The sequence below is a fragment of the Amia ocellicauda genome, chromosome 7, assembly GCF_036373705.1.
Source record: "Amia ocellicauda isolate fAmiCal2 chromosome 7, fAmiCal2.hap1, whole genome shotgun sequence".
In the NCBI taxonomy this organism is placed as follows: Eukaryota; Metazoa; Chordata; class Actinopteri; order Amiiformes; family Amiidae; genus Amia; species Amia ocellicauda.
Genome location: NC_089856.1, coordinates 12250901 through 12273695, shown reverse-complemented (window position 1 = coordinate 12273695; position 22795 = coordinate 12250901). Strand labels below are relative to the sequence as shown.

The window sequence follows — 22795 nt, the reverse complement described above, 5'->3', positions numbered from 1 at the left end:
CCCGCATGGGCCACTGTTTGTGTGGGGGGGTGGGGCAGCAGCAGCTGTAAATGCACAGTCCACCCTCCATCTCAGGGTCTTTATTCTTCCCATGGTCAAGTCCAACTGGGTCTTCATCTGTGCTACCACTGCACATGTGTTTGTGTGTACGAGTGTGTGTGTGTGTTTGTCAAGAGTTACAGAGTATAGAACCGTATTGCCGGCAGATCTGTGACAAATTTAGCATTTATAGGACTGTCTCTGACAGCAGAAACATAACTTTAAAATCACAATTAAGTTACAGATGCTGTAGAGGTCCGATTTACATACAGCCCGTTATACACTCTCCCTGCCTCTCTCGCCCGGATGCACAGATGCTCCAGAACATAAGAAAGCAACCTCTGCTCCAGATGGCACGTCTTCCTGGATTAGACAATAAGAAGGCATTCGTGGTGCACTTGCAAAGGGGAATCTGCTAAAAAGGTTCTCAATCAGGCAAACACTGCTTATGGATAAAACTACAAAACTTCCATCTTTCATTCCCCTTTAACTTCCACCACTTTAGTACCCCTTTTGCAACAAAGGTTTACAAAGGCGGCTTGTGTGGCATTTTGAGCTGCCCAGCTTTGGGAAAGTGGGCATGGGAAATTGTTTCACTCAGTCGTTCACACATTAGGCACAGAGAGCATAAGAATCGACTCGTCACGAAGGTACAGTCCTCTGGACCAGCGATGGACCCGTGAGCAACAAGTCATGTTTCTATCATGCAAAGAAGCAGAAAGCAACTTGTTATCACCCTAAACATAGATATATTTTCAACCGCAGATAAAAATAAATAAATAAATAAATAAATAAATAAATAATCCTGGAGGGGAAAATATCTTACAAGTGAAACAGAAAGAGGAATAATGCAGCTGACCTTTATTTATTATTATAATAATCATTCCAGAAAGGCAGCTTTCCCATTCCCCAGAGATGGGGTCGTGGCAGGACATGGTAATGAACAACCCTTGGCTTGGATCCCTTCTCTCTCCCATTTGGGTTCCCTCACTCTCGCTCTCCTGCTGTTAAGACTGTGCGCCAACCCAGGAATCTAACCATACTCCGTAAATTACATAACGATCGGAATCATCATGGTAACACTACTGAGTCAAACAAGTGACCACCCCTGATTTTGCAGGTGCAGTCATCCTATAGGTCTTTTATCACAAGTGAGGATTCAACAGCTCCTGAACAGTAGAGATACAGGAAGCCAAAGGGTGATAAAGGATGGGTCATGACATGGGGCAACTGGGCAAGGAAATACAAGCCCTGCCACCATTTTGGTCCAGCCCACTTCGGCTGTCACATTCTCCCTCGTGCACTCGGGCATACTCACGGTTGGCACAGTTTGACCAGGTCCTGGTCCGTGGTGCCCGGGTGAAGGCCCCGGATGTACAGGTTGGTTTTGCTCAGCTGCTCCCCTCCCCCGCTGCTGTTACTGCTGCTGTTGGTGTTGGGACTGGGGGGTGGCATCTGCTGGCTGGAGGACACATAGGCCTGCTGTAGAGAGCGAGAGAAAGAGAGAGATAGGTGAGGTGAAGGACGGTGAAGAAAGCTAAGAGAAAGGAAGGAGAGCAGAGAACAATAAGGCAGGTATGCGAGATGGGACCGGAGGCCGAGACCCAGGGACAGACACAAGGACAAGATTGGTATGGTGGGGGTCGCACTGGGCTGAGTCAGCTCCATAGACCAGCAGATGTGTTGTCTTCCCTCCTGACTGGAGGCTTTGGGAAATGGTTTAAACCATTTCATTTTCCTTCAGAAAGCCGTAACAGCGGCACAGCACTAGCCCTAGTCAGCCACAAGCGCACAGGGAGAGCACTAATCACACACACACTACAGATCACCACGGGAATGCAGCCGAGAAACAGCAGGCCCTGGCTTTTTTTTTCTTTCCGTCTTTCTTATTTTTTAATTTGTTTAAAGGAATGATCCGTGTGCGTGCATTGGGGAAAGTCGCAACACAACAACAACAACAGATTGACCCAGCTTGTTTTCCTATTCCAGGTTGGCCAGCAGGGGCACACATGGGAGTGTTTAGAGTGTCTTTTCAAAGTCCCTGACACAGAAAACAGAAATGCGCTGAACTGTTTCCCAGCCTTGTGGCAGAAACCGAGAGAACAACATGGCCCAATTAAATGTTTACGGCCGGACGCTCTCTCTGGTCCTGCTCTTGCACAAGGGCAGGAGTCCTTAAGACATGTAATCAAAATAAAACACATCAATGCAATATAGGGGAAATAGGGAACCAACACACGTAGAGCAGGTCTTTCGGATGACCATGACCGTGGCCACTACTAAAAAGTGATTGACAATTCCTTCAGGACTTGTGTGTGTGTGTGTGTGTGTGTAGGCCTTCCTGCAACAAACCTCCTCCACTGATAGTAACTCAGCATTTTCATTTGGTGGACTACTTTCGTTTTGTTTTCCCTAAAGAGATTGGTCCCTTCAGTCTGTTGTTGTTGATTTAGTGGGGGAACAGATCAGAATTCGAACGTCAAAACCCACCACAAAAAAGGTTTTCCTCTGCTTGACAGCAATATGACTAAATTAAAATGAACCATGAAATCCCCAGTGCAGCTCGTTTGGTTCTGAATGATGACTGTTCGACAATCCGTTGTGCTAGAGTCACCTTGGGCAGGCCTCTCAATTGTGCAACACAGCTATATGTTTATGTTTTGACAGGCAATTAAGATAGATTATGCCATGAGTGTCCTAAAGAAATGTCTATAATTTTGTGTGAGAACGTGCAGACTCCCAGCCATTGTGGGACATGCAAACAGCTATCAATTCACGGAGAGACCTAGGCTGTTGAAGGGGTTTTACTGGATGATGTTTTTTCCTGAAGAGTAGGCCTACAATAAAAACCATCTTGGATCATAAACTGGTTCAAAATCAAAATTGGATCAGAATTCCATCAGACACAGTGAGAGACCTGTTTGGAAAGCTCTATTTTTTAAAAATAATTATTTAAGTAGTAGTATCAACGATAATGATAAAAAAACAGAACAAATACAGAAAAAAAAGAGACTTATTTCATTATAATAGGATATACTGACATTTTATAGAAATCACTCACGTTACAAACCACAAACATTTCCAAAACAGTACAGGTCAATCTGCTTCACCGTTAACACACAACAGCTAGACTTGATTATGGTTTGATGACACACTACATTCCCAGAAAGAAAAATCCATTAAAAAAAAAATATCATGAGCTTCTTCAGAAAACAGTATTATTTCAACTATATAACATTCTGGTCACTTGTTGGAATGTCATATTGAGGACATATATGTACAATAAATGCAGAGCCACGCTCTCTACAAACACATGGTTTGTTTGGTATGCTCACTTAATGTTCAAAATATGAACTACACAACAACCAGCCTTCCAGAAATAGCTAGAGCAATGTAAACATTAATCTACAGAAGAATACAAGGGAGACAGTTAACCGCGTATATAGGTTTTGAACCTCATGTCATACGGTTTGTATTTTCTTTTGAAGCAAGGGGCAGAGGAACAAAAGCAGAATCGTTTTATGGGTGATTAAAAAGACATGAAGAGCTTAAAAAACTTTTTAAATTGCTTGCATTTAGATTTTGATTTTTGAGAAGGACGTATAACCGGGAGCCGTTTTTCTGTTCCAATGTATTCCTAATCAGGGGTTCACGGGACTATGAAATATTTAATTATAAGAGCCTCTGCGATCAGCCCGCCAAAGGACAATGGGGAAATTTGTGTGGACCACAAGGTCACAGAGCAAACCCCATGCATTTGGGAATCTCTCGTCAGGGGGGCCAAGGGAGAAGGAAAATAAACTGCCATCTCGCTAATTACAGCCCGTTCCCTCACGGCAGCCATTCCCCAATACTTCACTCGCTCTCTCCTTCCATCTATCAACCCCCCACCCACCCCCCTCCAATTCCCCCTATATTGGAAATGTAATCACTTGGGTTAGTATTCCCCACCCCCCCCCCCCAACACACACACACACACACACACACACACACTCCTCCTACGAAGCAGTAAAGTGGCGCACTGACCTTGCCAACTTTCTGCATGAAAGTTAAAATAAATAAACGCATTCTGCCGAATTCAAAAGGAAGAAAAAGGCAGGAGTGAATATGATCATACAAGGCAGATGAGAGTCTGAGATGTGCGGGGGGGGATAAACAAATCCCTTTCTCCCAGTTCTTCTTCAGTCTCTCCTTTTTTAACGCTTTGCGTCAATGTGCTTCTGAAACAGCAGTCAAAACACTTTGGTTTTAGGGAGGCATTTTCTCCGCCATGCTGAGATGGAAGCAGGAATACACCATTACCTGAACCCCCCCCTACCCACCTCTAGTTTAATTTGTTCATACCACAAATTCCTCACTTTTACACATTGTCTGTCGCGTCATTGAGGCCCAAAATGGGTACAAAATGGCCGCCACGTGCCACGCCAGATGGGGGGTGCACTACAGTGGCAGGAGGAGGGGAATCTTTCCCTCCTGCCTGAAAAGCACTCGGCACTCCGGGATCCTGCGTGTTTGAGAAGCGAGATGTCAAGGCAAGGTATTATGGACGGCCTTTTGAACCCTTCAAGGATGTTCACCCAGACACAGAGAACCAGAGCCTTAGCATACAGGGCTCCCCCCACGAAGGCCTGGAGGCCAAAGCTTATCAGTCTTTCTTAAAATCTAAATTAAAACAAAACCCATTTTTTCTCTGAAAACTTCCACAAAGATTGTGTTCAGTTTCATTTCCTTATTGATTCTGTTCCACTCTTTGAGATGCATTCCAACAAAATGCATTGAATACTTATATTCTATATTATTATCATCATATCACCACCTCATACCTGGCTCTACAGTTCCTGACTCTGGGGGTTAATCGGGGCCTGAGCTTGCCAGTGGGGGGAGATTAATCCTCCTCATGTGTCTGTGAGTCAGAAGCCAGTGACTCGGTATTGCACCTCTGCTAGTTCTGGGAATACTGACGACTGCACACAACACTCTCCCATGCTGCCCATCGTGCCCCTTTCCCGTCCCTATATAGCAGACACCTCGGGGGGTGGGGGGCACTTTCAGGAGAACAAGTTGCAGTGAGTCTCTCCAGAACCTCACAGCCTTGCCGGCACCATGAATCCCAGCCAGTCGAGCATGGAGGGGCACGTGCAGGTTTTTGTTTGAAAGCTAAACCTCATCCCCAGAAAAGAATCCTGCAAGCAATATCAGTTTCATGTAAGAATGCTTTAATCATCTCAAAGTGCCCTACACTATAAAAGGACAATCCTAAAAATAGAGCATAAGCACAAGAAGTGAATACGCTCAGATTGAACCCTGGACCCTCTTCCCTGTTAGCTTGTGCCCCTTCACTTCCCTTCTGAAGTGGAGTATAAAATGCTCAGTTTCAGGTATCCAAATCTGTCGGCAGATCCACATCTGTACAATGCTCATGCCAGGTGCTGATTTTGTTTGTGTGTGTGTGTATGTGTGGGGGGTATTAACCCAATGGTCAGAGAATACTTTATTGTAGAAGGATCAGAGTGAAGCCAGGCTACCAAGAAAAGGATCTGACAATTTTTAAAATCTGGGCAGATGCCTTGAAATTGTACTTGCCCCCCAAAAATACAACTGCCCCACTTTCCGTGCGATGACAGTAACGGTGATGCTAAAATCATGAGGTGCAGAAGAGGAAAGGAATTGGCCATTTCACCCACACAATCACAAACAGGCGCACACAAAAACACAGAGAGTGAGAGTGGCGCAGGGTATTGTTGTGGCTTGGCCTTGGAGAAAACAAAGCCCTGTGATCACCCAGACAGCACACCTGCAGGTCCTGATCAAAGCCAGGAGTGTTTACAGTCTTGCAGTGCTATTTGTCCCGGTAAACAGTAATTAGGTTTTACAAGATACAACATGGCGGCTTGGTTCAAGTGTGTTCCTGTGTGTTTTGGAGGATTTTCTCAATGTGCCATTCCTGAATCCCTCCCCACTCCCACTCCTCCTCCTCCCTATCCTTCACTGGCATGGAATGGTGGCACCACAATTAAACCCACCCCTTGCCTGTGCTCCATATAATGTGGGTCGGGGAAGGCCTAGGGTGAGCTTTTTTCGCATATCCCCACTTATTTCTTTTCATTATATGATTATGTTGGGTACTTTTGGGCAAGATCTGATTTATTTCTAGTTATTCCACTACACATGAAGGAGCAGCTGCAATCTGTATATCATAGTGCATTCAAAATCCATGAGCTCCATTTCTATTTCAAAAGCAGTAGCGCTCGTTCACACAGAAGAGCCGAGAAGACTGAATTTAGGCGTACTCAAACTGAAACTGTAAGAGGACAAGCATTTATGAACATTAGGGAATAAACCTCTTTTCCAGTGACACCACAGTCAAAAAATAGGCTATAGAAAGGCTGTGCCATTGACAATACTGTGCTCACTGAGGCCATTACACAAGCCCTCTCAGCTTAAAAGGACTAAAAAATACATAAATAAAATCAGGAGGTCCCAGAGGAAGAAGCTTTCCAAAAAAATGTTGGAAATGTGTGAGAGAAAAGTTGGAATACTTGTATCTGAAACTTATTTCCATTCCCTATCACTTGGATGGGCCACCACTTGAAAATAGAATGTAAGAATTGAGATTAGAGTTTGATCTGGCAGCACCACTGATGTACACTTCTATAGTGCCTTTCATTTCAACAGAGGGCCTCCCAATCACCTCTCACCAAAGCCAACTCTGGGGCAGAAGGCCACTCACACTGGATCATCAAGAGCAGATGGCATCTCCAGGCGAACATCACCTGAAGTGGACACTCATCCCCACATTTTCACAGCCCTTTTCCCTGCCCCGCACCTCTGGTAAGAGATTAGCAGCTTCTGGATTCTCACAGGTACAGACAGGAAGTAGGGCAGCAGCTAAAGCACCATTGCAGAGTGTTCATAACCAGATTTCATTATGAGCAAGTTGTTACAAATACAAGGGGAAGTACATCAAGCGCAGGTTGTTCTTCAGAGAGATTCCACTACAGAGTGCACACGTGCACACTATTAAGGTTTAAGGAATTAAGGATTTAAACGCTATACACTACACTGCACTGCTTTTTCTATAATTTTGTGAACAAATCTTTCATAGATGTATTTTTGGGTCTGGCAACTGAACATGAGCAAAATTATGAGCACAGCAAGCAACTGACTCAAAGCATACGGCACATTGCTTTCCAACAAGGTGACATCACAAGTCCAAGACAGGGCGGCCCTGCAACGCCAGGGGATTAAATAAACCTCAGACAGAATCCTACTGCCTTGCATCACAGGCAAAACTCTTTTTATCCCTTTTCCTTTTTTCATTATATAAGTTAATTCTCCTGTGTTGTGGCACGCCAGCAGCCTGCCCCCTCCAAAACACACCTATTATTTTTTCTAAAGCCTCTCCTAGTTTTTCCACCAAAGCGTGTCAACAGTGCAGATGAGGTGAATAACTGGCTTATAAGTCCTCTTTACCAGTGGGGCTGAGGGGGGTTGAGGACGACAATCCTCCTCTCCTTTGCTGACCTGCACGGTGTTTTATTTAAAGCTATCCTCACAACAGGCACATTCCTGCAGCTTGAGGGACGACACGCTCGCGCTGCTTAGACATGTCCCTGCAGCACCCCCGGCTGCACGGTACCTTCCTGCGGGTTCCCGTCACACTACAGCAAGCAGCACAGAGTGCAATTAACTGCCCCCCCTCTCTCTCTCTCTCTCTCTCTCTCTCTCTCTCTCTCTCTCTCTCTCTCGGCAGGGCCTGAGATTTGGCCTCTCTTGCTTCAGATACACGTTTATTCACAAGAAGTGCCCCCTTCATGCGAAAGCACTTGGGGAGGGGAACAATTTCAAAAAATGCTTCCAAAAAGATGGGTTTTATTATGTTCTGTACTTTCTGCCACCCCACTTAGAGCTGGACTAAAGGTCCTCTGTGAATCCATGCTGTAAATCAAAGAAAGGATCGCTGTGAAATTTGCCAGTGCTCCCGTTGAGCCCCAGACATGCCTTAACCACCCTGGCCTGTTAGGACCACCTGTATTTTTCACACTCCCAGGCAGGCCTTGGCTTCTCGCCTCCAAAAAGCGCAGCACTGGTGCCAAGCTGTTAGCGGTCGGCCTGCAGACACTCGCATACGGCACAGGCGCTTCCGAGAAGGGCTGCTGCGAAATGTGTGCAGATTCACGTCACGAGGTACGAGCGAGTGCGGGTGAATCTTCAGTGAAAAAAAAATTAAGAAAATCCCAAAATCACTCAAGAAATAAAAATAGAAAGGCCTAACAGCCCTGGGCCCGCCAATCTCCAATAAGAAACACTAGACCTTGGCATGGTAAGAAAATCACACTGAAGGTGCCTAACCTCCCTTGCAGGTCTTTCTGTCCCCCCTCCCCTATAGTTATTAGTCATCACTTAAACTGGTTCTCATTCAAATGTGATCAGGTACGGAAAAAGAGTGCATGAGATTTAAAATGGATGAACCAATGAATTAATTAATGAAACACATTTGGTATAGTGCCCTTCGCAAAGATGCAAATGACCGCTCAACAGATTAAAACCACAAAACAATATTGTGATGAATAGACGCAGAGGCAAAGAGCAGAGATACCAAAAACTCCTATTAGGAAGACATTTTTTAATCGATTGATTGCAAGAACCCACGCATTCAGCCAAGGATGCGTTTTAGTGTTTTAGACAAAGTGGAAAGATGGCAGTGCAGCTGGGGCAGGAGGAGCAGAGCGGTGTGTGCATCTGTGAGCAAGTATTAGTGTGTGTGAGAGCAGGTGGAAGGCCTCGGAGGAGAGAGGGGCAGGTGAGCAGGGGACGGTGCAGGAAAGAGTAGAGCCACAATCTCACAGGCGATGACACACATGCTCATAAACTCACTCTCAACCCTCGGGCCCTAAGCTGGGGCCAGTGGCACCAGCCTGGGAAACCAGTACCCTGAAAGCACCCTCCCTAGCATCCCACACTCACACTATAAATACATACTGACATAAATAAAATAAATCCAGCAAGGACTGAGCACTGGCTTCAATGCCAGCAAAACCCGATTCCCCCCTGATGTTCCTCTTGAAGCTGAGAATTGAGAGTGAGGGTAAAATACCCATCCTGTTCAATTCATTAGAGTGTGCACAGATTAAAAGCAGCTTTCTTAAACACACTTCATTGAATGAAACAGCCGTTTGCGACTGTATGCTGTATGCCATACCCGATACCTGGAAGACTGGGCTTTATAACCTGGCAAAATCCATCTTTCAGTGCATGCCTGATACCCCTATGGAATAAAGGTACCTATAATACCTAGAGAATCAGTATAGTAGCGCACACTAGGTATAGCAGCAAATTCTTCAGTCCTGCAATGTCTCAACATTCGTTACCTGCTGGTTTCTTCCGATTACCCAGCGTACATTATTTGAATTATACTTCAGAAGATGCCCAAATTCAAATCTCCTGACTGGAGCCTGTTATGGGAATTCATCTGCCCTGGAAATGAACATGAGGGTGGCCCTCTAAGTAGGGCATGTGCAAGTTTAACACCAATTGTGTTCATAGGTCTCATGGAAAGCATCTGAATGAAATTGCCCAATGGGCTTCAATCACCAGTGTCTCCTGTAGCTTCACCCTTCAGTATACCCAGATATGGCACAGCAATGTAGTAAACAACCAACTTGGAATATAAAGAATCAAATATAATATCAAGAGAACTGAAGCTGCCCGATGCTGTTCTTGTGCAAAAATCGATTTTTAAAACAGTATAACGAAAACGCTACAATTGACCCATCCAAAAGCGTACAGCAAATTCTGAAGGTCTATCCTGGGCACGGCAGTCCAGAGTCAAGTCTCATTATCAAGAGGTTCCCGCTTCGGCCTTTAATGTTGCCCAAAGTACTAACCCTCTCTGTGCTCAACAGTGTGGAGAAGACCTAAAGCTTAGCTTCAGCCATCAGCCACATTGCAGCAGCAATCCTTCATGCTATAGTTGCGTCTCTAGATGACACTTTTGCTAAATTACTTCTTACTATTAATTTCTGCCTACAAGTGTGGTTCAAGACAATAGATCCGCACTGACAACCAAAGATGCAGCAAAGCATAAACCAAATGGTCCTGTTAAATCTCTGTAGATCTGGGATGCTGAGCTTACTATACACTGCTATGTGTTAACTCACTTGTTTTTTTATGGTTGGGAAAGTTTGATACAGATTCCCAGGAGAGAAAGAGTAAAAAATGTCTATGATATACATTAAAAAAAAAAAAAGGCTGAGATTCAGGGAAGCGAGTCACACTCAAAGCTTCAGATCCTACCTGCTTTGTAGAAGGTATTCGGAGAGGCACAGTGGAGAAGATCATAATCACAAAGCAGGGTTAGTGAGCTTCCACAACCGAGAGCTCCCAGTAGCCCCACTGTCGCACACAGAAGAGCAAAAAGTTGAAGACGCCCCCAGCGTTGTCTTTCCGAGAGGAATGAATTGTCCTTTAAATCCAGCAATCGATTTCCAATCCTCTGCTGTATCGCAGCTTTAAAACCAGCCAGTGACAGCCTTCCTCTTCTCTCTCTCTCTCTCTCTCTCTCTCTCTCGTTATCGCTCTCTCTCTCTAAATTTCCACTCCAGGTCGTTATACAAACCAATGTTTTATTTATTTATTTTAAAAATCGGGAGGGAAGGTATTCAGAATGAAAGAAAAAAAAGTACCTAGAGAGAGAAAGACAGGAAAGAGGACAAAAAAAAAAAAAAAACCTCACTATTTAAAAAAAAAAATCTGTTCTCCCGCCCACATGAGCTAAACCACTGACAGCTTGGAAAGGGAAAAAGAAAAAGAAAAAAAAAAAGGGCCAGAGGGGTATTCAAAAGTTTTTGAAAAACTCAAATGCCCTCCTCTTCTTTCCCTGGTGTCTTCTAGTCAAAAGGTCGAGGTCAGAGGCTCCAGTTATACCTGTGGTTTACAAGCTTCCTCCGTGCGATGTGATAAAGTCTCCCAGCTCTTTTTCAGAAAGAACTTTTTCCTGCCGGAGACGTTTGCCGAAGCCAACACCCCTCCTGTAATGAGCGCATTGTCTAAGCCCAGAATACTTGGAATTCCAGGACATTAATCTGTGCAATTCGAGTCCCTGCCAGCAGCAGAGCAGAGACAGAAAGAAAAAGAAAAAAAAACACAAAAAAGGGGGGGTGGGTTGGGAAATGCAGCTTGTCCTGAAACATGTTAATCAAAGTATGTTACGCTTCCAGATGATTGTGAGCGAGCAGACCGAAAGGCTAGTTTCTTTATTGTTCGTATTGTGTGTGTGTGTGTGTGTGTGTGTTCTGGAAAAGTACTAGGGAGTTCACGTTTGGCGGTAAAATGTCAACCCCATTGGAGAGGTTGTAAATAACCTGGGGGCCATTGGGTTGGATCTTTTTTCATTTTATTTTTTATTCTTGCCGCCCTCTGTAACTTCTTCTTTGTTGGGTTGTTGTTGTTTTTTATATCAAGTTACTCAATATTTACAACTATTGTAATGCGTTTCATGGGCCTTACCATACATTTAAAAAGACACAAGTCCACCCTTAGCTTTAATGACTGATCCACTACGGATGGGGAATGCTGTACCTCTCCTTCTGCCCAGCGTATTCCAGGGCAGCAAGAGTAAATCGGGTCCTGCGGTCTCTTCCCAAATCCCTGTGCCAATTGCCCCACCAACGGGTGTTACGTGGGAGCAAATTCTCTTAAATCGTTTGCCCCACCCAAATAATGTTCCCTCCACAATGCTCCGTATTCTTTTCCCCCAAACCAGTGCATGGGACATTTAAAGAGGAAAAAGAATTGAGAACTGAGAAACATTAATTCATTTACAAAGCTCAAGGGGGAGTCATTTGAGGCCTTCCATTGCCATGGCACTCTCAGTGGGAGTACCATAGTCCCCCAGACTTTAAATATTCAGAACTGAAAATCCCACCCCCAAGTCGGCAGTCTAGGCTTCTGTTTTCACACGTATGGTTTCTGTAGAGAATATTGTGTCCACCTCTCGAATTCTCCAACTGTTCTCCATCTGCACACATCCAGTGTATTAAGCAACCATAAGCACCCTCAAGGGCACGCATTCATTGTACGGTCATTTCCTCACCAGGTTTAGTCACAGACTGGGTTCAGAGAGATCCTGCATTGATGGGAAGCCCCCCACGCAGAATAACCGTCTACCTCAGTGCACAAGCATTTTACTTCTCTCCTGAAGGCTGCTCTGAAGCTCGGGAAGCATTAAGTTGCTCAAGCCGGAAAGTGAACAGTCTGTTGTTACAGAATAATACTGCCTCCGAGTCCGTCCAGCAGCATCTTCTCCGAGTTCATATGTACACTGATGCCCTGTAGCTACATAGGCGATGGTGTCCTTACCAGCACCTTTCAATACAGCCCTCACTCCTGTGGTTCTTCCTGCTCTAGTCAAGCATGAAGTTGTTGGCTATGAAAAGGCAAAACTTAATCCCAGAGGGAGGTGTGCCTGGGAACACATTGAGCTGGGGAAGCTGTCCCTTCGATCCACACGCGTATTGACTGCCGCTTCTGGGCCACCCCCCTTCCAAATGCCTTGCGCAAATCATGTGAAGCTGAAACGCACTCCTTCCAGGACCTCAACACTTTCATCACTGTGTCTAGGGGGGGCATACCGCTGTGGTTTCAAGAATTCCAGAGTTGAAGCGGGGATACGCTTTTGGATTCTCAAGCTAGCAACACCAAAACAAAAGGCTGTAGCCAGATTTTTTTCTGAGAATGTGATATCAGTCTTCTCTAGTGCCTTTTTTTTATTATTTAAAAAATAAATTGAACTCCAGTCCCTGGACACCTCCCTACAGTCCAGTTCTTCGATCCATACATCCGGACTGCTTTACATAGCATTCGAAATGCCCATGTGTGCTGGGACCTCCACAAACCTGCGTGAATTATTGCTAAGAGTACCCATCACTCTGGAGAAAAGTGTGAATTTGATCTTAATACTAAGTGATGGACCATTTGTACATCCATCTAAAGAAAGAAACGACCAAGGTTATGCATTTGTTTTGTGTGCGTTTTTTTTTTTTTTTTCCTCTTTCATAAATTCCATCAATTTGGCACAGGAAATGGGGGAATTCGGGAGGGGTGGTGGGGGTGCGGGGTGGAAGCAGCACCGTAACTGGATCCCTTTGCCATCTGGTTTTGTAATCGCTTCCCGCACAAAGGACCCTTTTTGTTTTTTGTTTTTCCTCGCAGCGTTTATTGTGTTCCATCTCCACTCCTTTATTTCTCCCTCAACCACAGGTATGGGGTAAAAGATATGTCAAGAATCCTCCACTCCGCCACCTGAACTTGCCGTGAACTCCTTGGGCGATGACACCATCCGACCTGCCCCAAAGCGCCGCACCGGGAGAGACGGGGGGGGCTCCCGTCTCCTGGCACCAGCACGGTTCCTCTTCATCTCCCTCAACTACCGTTCTACCTCCTTCTCATTCGACTTCGTCATGAGTCCCACCCCACCCTTCCCGCGTTGTCTATTCCCTTCCCATTATGGATTCCCAAATGAACTTTGGAAATGTGCCCCGCTTAAGCTGTGTCTAGGCCAAGGTGGTCATGGACGGCCAGAGAACACCTTAGATGCCAGAGACGGCACCTCATTCACTCTGGAAGCCTGAAGCATTGCTGCAGTTCTTTAACAAATGTACATCTGCATATAAAAACATAATATATGCATTTCTATTCAATCTATTCAGTTTAAAACATTGCTTGAGGGAACATTAGGGTCTGTCAGCATGGTAGGTAAAGCACAGGGCACACACACTCAACTCTTCTCTATCTAGGCAGCAGGGACATTTGCATTCTTCGTTTTTTTTGCTCGTACTCTGGTGCGGCAGAATGCTGCATTCCTGAACGCAAGCAAGTTTCTTTAAGGACACTTTCATGCACGCCAAGCATTTATTGCTCAGTACGCCTGTGCTGTGCTGGACTATACAGCTTGTTTGCAACAAGACAGAATCTATGGGCTAACAACGGGTTGGCTAATTACGCGATCTTCGGATGCATTGGAGAACCTCGGTCTGCCTCCTGTGCGAAGAGGTCACCGCTGTGCCTGTGTGAAGCTGCATGGGGGGGTAATCCCCAGGCAGAGGGAGGACTCTGTATCTGTAGGTCAGTGTTTTTTTTTTTCTCCTCAGCAGAGCATTTACAGCACTACAGTAGATGAGCCACAAAGCTGATTCCGCCATTACGGTTTTCCCATGCATTATAGTCATGCAGTCTTTAACCCCTTCCTTGCCCAACTGCTGTAGAACACTGTGCCCAAGCAAGATGGCCACCACCAACAGCTGCTTTCTTCCTGTCCTGTCTACCTGTCAAACAGTGCACACGGTCACTAATCTGGTCCCTACAAATTCAAAGTGCTGTAGACATCATTTTAAACAGATACATTTCAAATTATTTTTTATGTAAATGTTTTTTGCGTAAATTAAATTGTTCTAATCTTCAATTTAAATCAATGTGAATGACTTCTTAGTTAATACATTATTATTAATAATAATAATCATTATCATTTAGCCAACAACTTACATAGTAATTCAGTTTTTAGGTGGTAATTCAGTCATTTAAGTACTAGGTTAAACATACATTACACAAATCTGCAGTCTTCTGAAAAAAGACGGGCTGATCTCCTGGCTTCATTTTCAAAGTTCTGCACTGCAGAAGCATGCCTTGATGGTTCATTTTGACAGGGCCACAAGCGCTGGCGTTTTGTTCTCGTGCGGTGACTCAGACAGGCCAGGAGAAGTGTAAGAGTTGTAGGAGTACACTACACTACATGGCCTTCTCCCAGCACTTTAGAGGTGTTGAGTAACTGCATCACAACACTGTGCCCAATCCCAACATCCTTGTCATACGAGTATGCTCCCCCAGTGTTCACATCCCAAGCATGTGTCCATTTTCAAAAAACGCTTATTCTGGTGAGGGTCGCGGGGAGCTGATCCCGGCAGGCATAGGGCGCAGGGCAGGAATACACCCAGGACAGGATGCCAAGTCCATCGCTGGGCAACACACACACACACACATACATACAGGCCAATTCACCTAACATGCATGTCTTTGGACAGTGGGAGGAAACCGGAGTGCCCAGAGAAAACCCATGCAGACATGGGGAGAACATGCAAACTTCACACAGACAGGCACCCGACCCGGCACTCAATGTGTGTTTTTTATTTTTTATTCCCAAAAAAATATATATATGCATATGTTTGCATTGCTTTCCCATTTATTAAAATGCAAACAAACTATTAATTCTTTAATTTTATACAAATTATATACATCTAAATTAGCGGGGTGCGCGGATGGCGTATTGTCGGGATTGCTTGCAGATCGAGTTTAGTCTGGCGACAAGAGCGGGGCAGAAAGTGGGCCCTTGTGCATTAAAGTATCTTTTCGTTATTTTGATTATTCTGTGTCAAGTAAACTCTCCTTCATGTTTGTTTGCGTTTCTGAATGCAAATGTCTTGCCTGCATCCCGGTTCTTCCACACGTACCAGAAGAACGCAAAGCGTCGTCCAAATGACGAAAAATAAAGAGTGGGGTTTGCAACACCACAAAATAAACGATAGAGCATAATATGAAACAATAGACGTTTTTCTATCCTCACACGATATACATCGTCATATCACACAGCCCTAATTGCGGTAATCTGATAACTGTGGTTTTGTTACCAGACCCATTGAAATTTGAATTGCATTGAATTTTTTTTATTTCCTCACGATCAGCAGGTTTCCAGTCATGCAAGCGCGACTGGGGGGGCTAAATTACCGCAAAATTATCTGCTCGGCTTTCCTGTTACACATAAAACAATCATATGGATCAGCACTGCTCCATACTCTTTTTGGACCCTGATTGTGACGCATTGAAATCCGAGGGGCTGGATTTCTCCATTCCTTTTGGCGTCACCTCACACCTTTCCCTAGGGCTGTGCGATATGACGATATATATCATATGACGATAGAAAAACGTTTATCGTTTCATATTATGCTATATCGTTTATATCGAGGTGTCGCAAATTGCAATCTTTACGGCAGTATTTTTCGTCATTAGTCTTCCCCGTTCTTCCACACGTGTCGGATGCGGCAAGAAATGAGCATCAAAAACACAGACAGACATGAGGAGAGTGAAGTGACACAATAACCAACACAACCAAGAGATACTTTCATGCGCAAGCGCACACGGTCCGCCCCGCTGAACTCGATCTGCAAGCACCTCCACCCCCGCTAATTTAGACTGATATCATTTGTATAAAAATAATAACATTTCTTTGCATTTTAATACATTGGAAAGCAATGCAAACACATGCAGAAAGTATCATTTTCTTTTTATTAAGATGGTGAAATGGTTCAACAGTTGTATTATAATTATTATTATTATAACTATTTTGTATTAACAACGTGCTGTACTTGTAAGTAGAATCGAGACGCGACAGTCACAGGAGAAATGTCTGTCCAGCAGATGTTAATGCGCCGCTATAGACCCGGCTGTGCTCAATCTGCCTGAATCTGGACCTTTACTGCGCATGTGCTGCGTGATCACTATTACTTGTGTTACTGTTGTTATGTGACAGTAAATCATACTGTGTATATGTATATATGTGCTCTGAGGAAGAGAAGTCGAACCCCGTAAGCATTATAATGTTCACTTTTTCTCTAATAAATAATTTTTGAGACATCGGTGAATATGGACAGTTTTTAGACGGGAGCTGCTGTACCATCCTAATATAATACGGATAATTGTTCTATATAAAATCCCTGGGATAAGGCACCCCGCATTTCAGATTTATTACAACTATTCTAACGCCAGCTTTTTAAAAACTTTATTATATACATTATATATAAACAACATAACACACGTAATAGTAATCACGCAACACTTGCCCTGTAATGTGTTGCATTCTGCATATATTTACCATGACAGCCTGCATGTAGTATTTGTTTTAATTTTGCTTATTGAAAGATTAACAAAATACTTGTAGTTTGAATGTCTTTGGTCTTATTTTGTGGCTTGATTGGAAAAAACAAAATCAATATATATCGTATCGCCCAAACTTCTAAAAAGAGATATTATTTTTAAGTCATATCGCCCAGCCCTACCTTTCCCCCTGACCTGCCTCCTCTGTCTGCATCAGCCTGCCCGTCTCCTCCTTCTCTGTCACTCCCTCCTCTCACCCTGATCCATCCATTTCTACACACTGATTTGCATCTCCCAGACCCATCATCAGCAAACCCCTCATCACTGTCGCTATCCCAGTTAAAGACAAACCTCTCTCCACTCGCTCTGAAATTCACTTCTCCTGCCATTCCTCCTTTGACTACTACAATTCTTGTCTGTTATCTCGTAAAATCACATCCCTACAAACTATAATGCTAACGAGATTGCAGCGTTTTAACATATTTTTGTGAACAGGATTAGTTCAATGCAGAGCAACGTGCATTTCATTGGATAGAAAAGGTCATGAATCATGAATTATGCGTTTCTGTCAAGAAAAGTCACCCAATGCAGTCGAGGTCTCAGGGAATCAAGGGCAGGGAATCAAGGGCAGTGGACGGGTAAAAGCGTGCTTCTTGGGGAGGACAGTAACCGCCTGTACCAAATCTCATTCAAAAGAGAAGATGATACCTCCATATTTATTGATTTATAGGCCCTGAGGCATCTGCCCCTTGACATAGAGTCAGATTCTGAACCACCACAGGGTGCCTTGCTGGAGGGACTCTTAGCACGTCCGTCCAGCATGTTAGCTTGTGATGAATGTCACTACACATGGCCAGAGATGCTTCTGAACCTTGCGGATTGGCCTGCCTCTCAGCCGTACCCCTTCCCATTCAACAAAACACCTCCTCCTCTAAGGAAAATACATAAATAAATACTCTGACCTCCTGCCCCCCAACGGCCAGCGCAGAGAGAAATGCAAGCACCCCACCCTGTCCTGTCAGATGACCCTGAATACGAGGGGTATGGACCAGGGTAGTCAGATAATTAATTATTGTTTAGTGTCTTAAAGTACGATAGATCAAGCAATAGGTAGCTACTGCTTTAATTTTAAAACGTAACATACAGCGGTTTAATCAAGTCAAATACAAATCACAACAGGGCATCCATATGAATCCAGACACACACACTAACAAAAGAAACCATAACCATCCAGTCTGATCGTATTCAAAATGCATGGCATCTTCAAGCCAGGCCCATTCCTTGTGTGTATGTAGATGGACAATACCCTCTCGGGCTACTGCTCAGACCTCAGGCAGGGAAGGATCTAGAAGGCTTGTGGTGGTTAGATGTTTTTTGCCAGAGAGCTTGTGCATTTGCGAATTTGCTTGACAGCTTGGCTACTGGCTGCGGTACGAGAAAGAAACATGACTCTCCATTCGCAGCAGAAATTCGACAAAATAAAATAAACTCTGTTGTAAATGTTAGCAAGTCTGGCCTTCCAGGGCCCATTTAATATAGTTAGTGGAAATATAACTGGATAACCAAAACAATGAAAACATGAGAGGCCCCATCATTGAAGATAAGTGTGAAAGGGCCTGACCCTGAGGGACTACAGCAGGGTACTGCGATTTCCCCATTTGCCTTCCCATTATCCCTCCTTCAGCTCCACCTACTCACTGAACGTGTCCCACCAAACCCTCAACGTTTACCATCGCCCAGATCCTGCGCTGCTGCATCTCCGAAGCCATGCTTGAAACGTATGTGTGTGTGACCTTGCTCTGTCATAGCCGGATCACACGCTATGCGCTTGGTTTGGTTTGTAACCCTGTTGGCTGGTTTGCTCGCATTTGGAATACTATAAGAAGGAGGAAAGAAGGTGGGGCGGGAGGGGGAAATCTGTGCCGTGTTGTACTGCACAAGGACACAATTGCTGCAGCCACCAGTAAATCTGGTGGCCGCCGGCGCTTGCAACCGCTCACAGATCTGGCTCCAGCAGCAGCACTGGGCTGAGCCGTGGGAGGGTGAGAGAGAGAGAGTAGTAAACAGATACCGAGGAGCTGGTTCCCAGACAGGCCGAGCGCTGCGCTGTATTCAGAACACCAGAATGTCTCGCTGACAGCCTGTTTACATTCCGCAGAGACGGGACCAGCCAGGGGAACAGACACCTCCTTCCCCCTGAAAATCAGCCTGGTATCACATCACAAGCACCGACTGAACACTGCTCTGCTCCAGCACACAGGCACACAACACACACTTCTGTACACTCACACACAGAGGGGTACGTACACACTGACATGCACAGGCTCGCACACTCACACTTTCATGCACGCACACACACACACACACACACACACACACACACAAACAGGGTCACATATATACACAGGCACACGCACAGGAACATGCATATGGACACACACGAACACACATACACAGGGTCACGTACATACACACACACAAACACACGCACGCACACAGGCACACCGACAACTGCACAGCTCAGGTATGGAGCGAGAGAGGGGCCAGGGGCTGCGCATGACATTCTCCCCATCCCTTCTGCTCAGGAAGAACAAAACCACCACGCCTCACCCCACACAGCCCCTCAGGGCTCCCTCCTTCCACACGTAAAATCACAATGAAGGAATATCAGCAGCCACACTCAACCTGTTTTCGCTGTAATGCATCTCATTCACTGAATGCCTCTCCTTTCTGAACGCGTGCCGGTTATCTACCCAGCAGAAATACCAGTTACCTATAGTTTGCCGGTGCCACGGGTTCTATAAAACATTACTGGATTAAGCACACAGACAGAAATGACTGATCACTCCTACTTGCAGTTAGATATTAGTTTCCTACAGGGGTATTTTGTAACAGGTGTAATGTGTTCTTGATGCAGCACATACTTCTCTATACTACATTCTCCTGTGATGTTTATTAATGTAGGCACAACTAGTATACAGACAGGCCGAGTGATGTTAAATGAGGATTGCTTTTCATTTCGAAACTACCGAGTTTTTCCATGGTTTCCTGTGCATCATGTCTAGCATTACTCATTTGGCTCCACTGCATTACAGTCATATTATTCATTGCACTGCAGCAATTTCCAACTACAAACTGCAAGCCAAAACTTCAACGTTTAACTTCAATTGTCAAACGTTTACAAAAACTAAGAGCGTGGTTAGTTCATTTTCATTATTAATTGTTTAATATGTTTGCGTTTTACACTTGCAGCACAAGGTTGTCCCAAATTATACTACAATGCAACCCAATCGCATCCATTACAGTCCGGCATTCAAAAGGCTAACGAGCAGTTTAATGAATGGTCTGGCCTGCGAGAGGTCAGAAAGAGTTACGTGTGGAAGTGCACACCAACCTGGCAGCTGTTTGCATTCAGGTAGACTCTTACATACGGCAGGGACTAGTAATTAACCCGCAGAAGGTCAAAGTCTAAAAAGACGGAGTATTTTAAAATAGCCCTGCTCAGCACACACACACAAAAAGGAAAATACAGGTCGGTACTGGGTTCCTGGCTCATTCATTTGCATTAGTGCAGTGATCGGTTATACACACGCTGCTCTTGCACCATAATAAGGCCCGGGATTCGAAACTTTCTCTTCAAATTATTATGACATCACACATATGCATAAATAATTCATCAAAGGCTTAGCGCAGAAACAGCAGCTTTTAACACGGTTTTATAGGCCTGTTTATTGTAACACACGTCTGACCACCAGATATTTTTGAAAACCTTTTTCTGAGTGGAAACCTCCGGATTCCTGCCCTTCGTGGTTCTTAAATTATGACCTTTTTTTTAAAGTAATACATAACAAATGCGAGTAGGTATATGTGCGTGTGTGTAGTCCTTACCTTGCTAGTTTTTATACATTATATATATATATATATATATATATACACATACATACATACATATATATTATATATATAAAACAATCCAGTACAGTAATGATGTCAGGCAGTATATATGCAACTATGTATGTTTTATATTTAAATTGTAACCAATAGGGGGAAATGTCTGTATGGTTGTATTTTTAACAAGGTAAAAAAAACAGGCTTTAGCTGGTAATTAAAAAGTAATACAAATTACTCTCTGTAACGTATGCATATGTGCATGAGTTACACAACTGGGTTGAACTGATAAAAAAAAGCTAGTAAGTTAACCTTTCAAAACCATATTTGCATTGTTATATATGTTGCCTATATATAATCAGATATCGCAGATGTTTAAATAAAAATAATACCAAAAAAAAAAATGAACCGCATAGCAACACCCAAACAATATGCATATACAGCACGTTACGCAAGTTCCCGCTGTGTTTCAGATGTAGTTTAGTAAGTCGGACCCGGCGCCGTGCCAGAGCCCGGCTCCTCCACACAGACCCTCCACTTCTGCTCTCGGCTCACTGCGATTGCTCCGGCGCTTTAATTGTACTAATTATTTTCCGATTCATCATTTCTGGCGAGCAGAGACCCAGTTTCGTCATCGTAGTGGTTTTTTTTTCCTTTTTTTCCATTTTTAGGGGTGGGGCAACTAAACCACTTGGCTTTAATAAAAACTTTTGCCAAAGTTCTCCGTTTTCTCCAATCGTGCAATAGATGCGAGTGCTTTCTCAAATGTAGATTGCACGTCTGTCAAAGCCATCCCAGTCGTATCAATAATCGATTACCCCCCCACCCCCTCTTTAATTACATTATTCTGACATTCTCTGCACAACTGCGTTATTTCGGGGACGCCGGGTCTCGGAGGGGAAGCCGCGTCGGTAGCGCTGCCCGGCTGCTGTGTGGCACACGGCTGAGGGGAGCACAGCAGAGCGGCTCCGGGCGCTGCGCTTTCAAGGACACTGCAGCTCCCAGCCCCGCTCGACACACCGCCTCCTCACAGCCCGGGACCGGCCCCGGCGAGCGGCCCACACCGGCGGCACAGCGCAAAACACGCCATCGCTTTACCTTTTTGCTGTTTCTGTTGGTGTAGCCGTTGTAGGGGTTGATTCCCGTCCTTGGCGGCACGGAGAGCAGCATTTTCACAGCACTTACGTCCGGAGCGGCGAGTACAGCCGAGGCTGCCAGCTGACGTCAGCTCGGGAAGTGCAGCCTGGAATCTGGGGAGCGATTGGAGTCCCGCCGCTGCGAGCAGCCCGACCCACTCGCCCCGGGTCCTAGCGCCTCGACGCGGGAGCGGGCCGAGCCCCTAGTAGATAACGTGTCCATGAGGCATGAGTGCTTTGGTAGCAGCGTCCCAGTTGTCCCTTCTCCATTTAAAAAACAAACAAACAAACCCAAACAGACCACTCTTTGAATGTGCTTTTCTTTCATGTCTGTTCTTTAAACCACTCGGCCTCATATCTCGAGGCTTCTCAGCAATTCAACCCATCTCTTCATTAGTGCAGAGCAAAGAAAGTGGCAAGGTATTGTTCAAAGAAGGCACAATGTCTTGTCCAAACGTTCCTGCCACTTTGGTAGTTTTTCCAATTTACACAATTGGAAGAGTGGCTTATATAGGACACACACACACACACACACACACACATATATAGTGGTGTTAGAAAATACATATTTTTAAAATGCTTATTCTTTTACATTAATTGGATGTTTGTGTGCTAGTGTAAATAATTGATTGGCATAACAGTGCACAAAGAAAAGGACAGAAAAGGCAGCACCCTGTTCAAACAGACGCATCTAAATCTATTCAGGCAATGCTATTATGAAGCTGTACAAGAGCTCCATTAAATATTAATATTCAGCGTTTCTTACAGTACAGGACACGAGGAGCACTGTGCATCTGTGTACAATTAAC

The 22795-nt window shown here is 44.7% G+C and overlaps 1 protein-coding gene across 4 annotated transcripts in view; it reads right to left on the bottom strand.

Moving 5' to 3' along the window:
* The window catches only part of rbms2b (RNA binding motif, single stranded interacting protein 2b), a 42223-nt gene extending 20107 nt beyond the window's left edge, over nt 1-22116 (bottom strand). For 2 of the 4 annotated variants that reach the window (XM_066708436.1, XM_066708435.1), the window contains exons 1-2: nt 21949-22115; nt 1358-1521 (exon numbers count right to left, since the gene is read on the bottom strand). In XM_066708436.1, the coding sequence (XP_066564533.1) occupies nt 1358-1521; nt 21949-22020 (236 nt within the window). In that variant the 5' untranslated portion in view covers nt 22021-22115. Of the gene's footprint in view, nt 1-1357; nt 1522-10335; nt 10765-21948 lie in introns of those variants that run through there. The other 2 variants (XM_066708437.1, XM_066708438.1) reach the window with 2 other exon arrangements.
* Between the last annotated feature and the right edge of the window lie 679 nt (nt 22117-22795).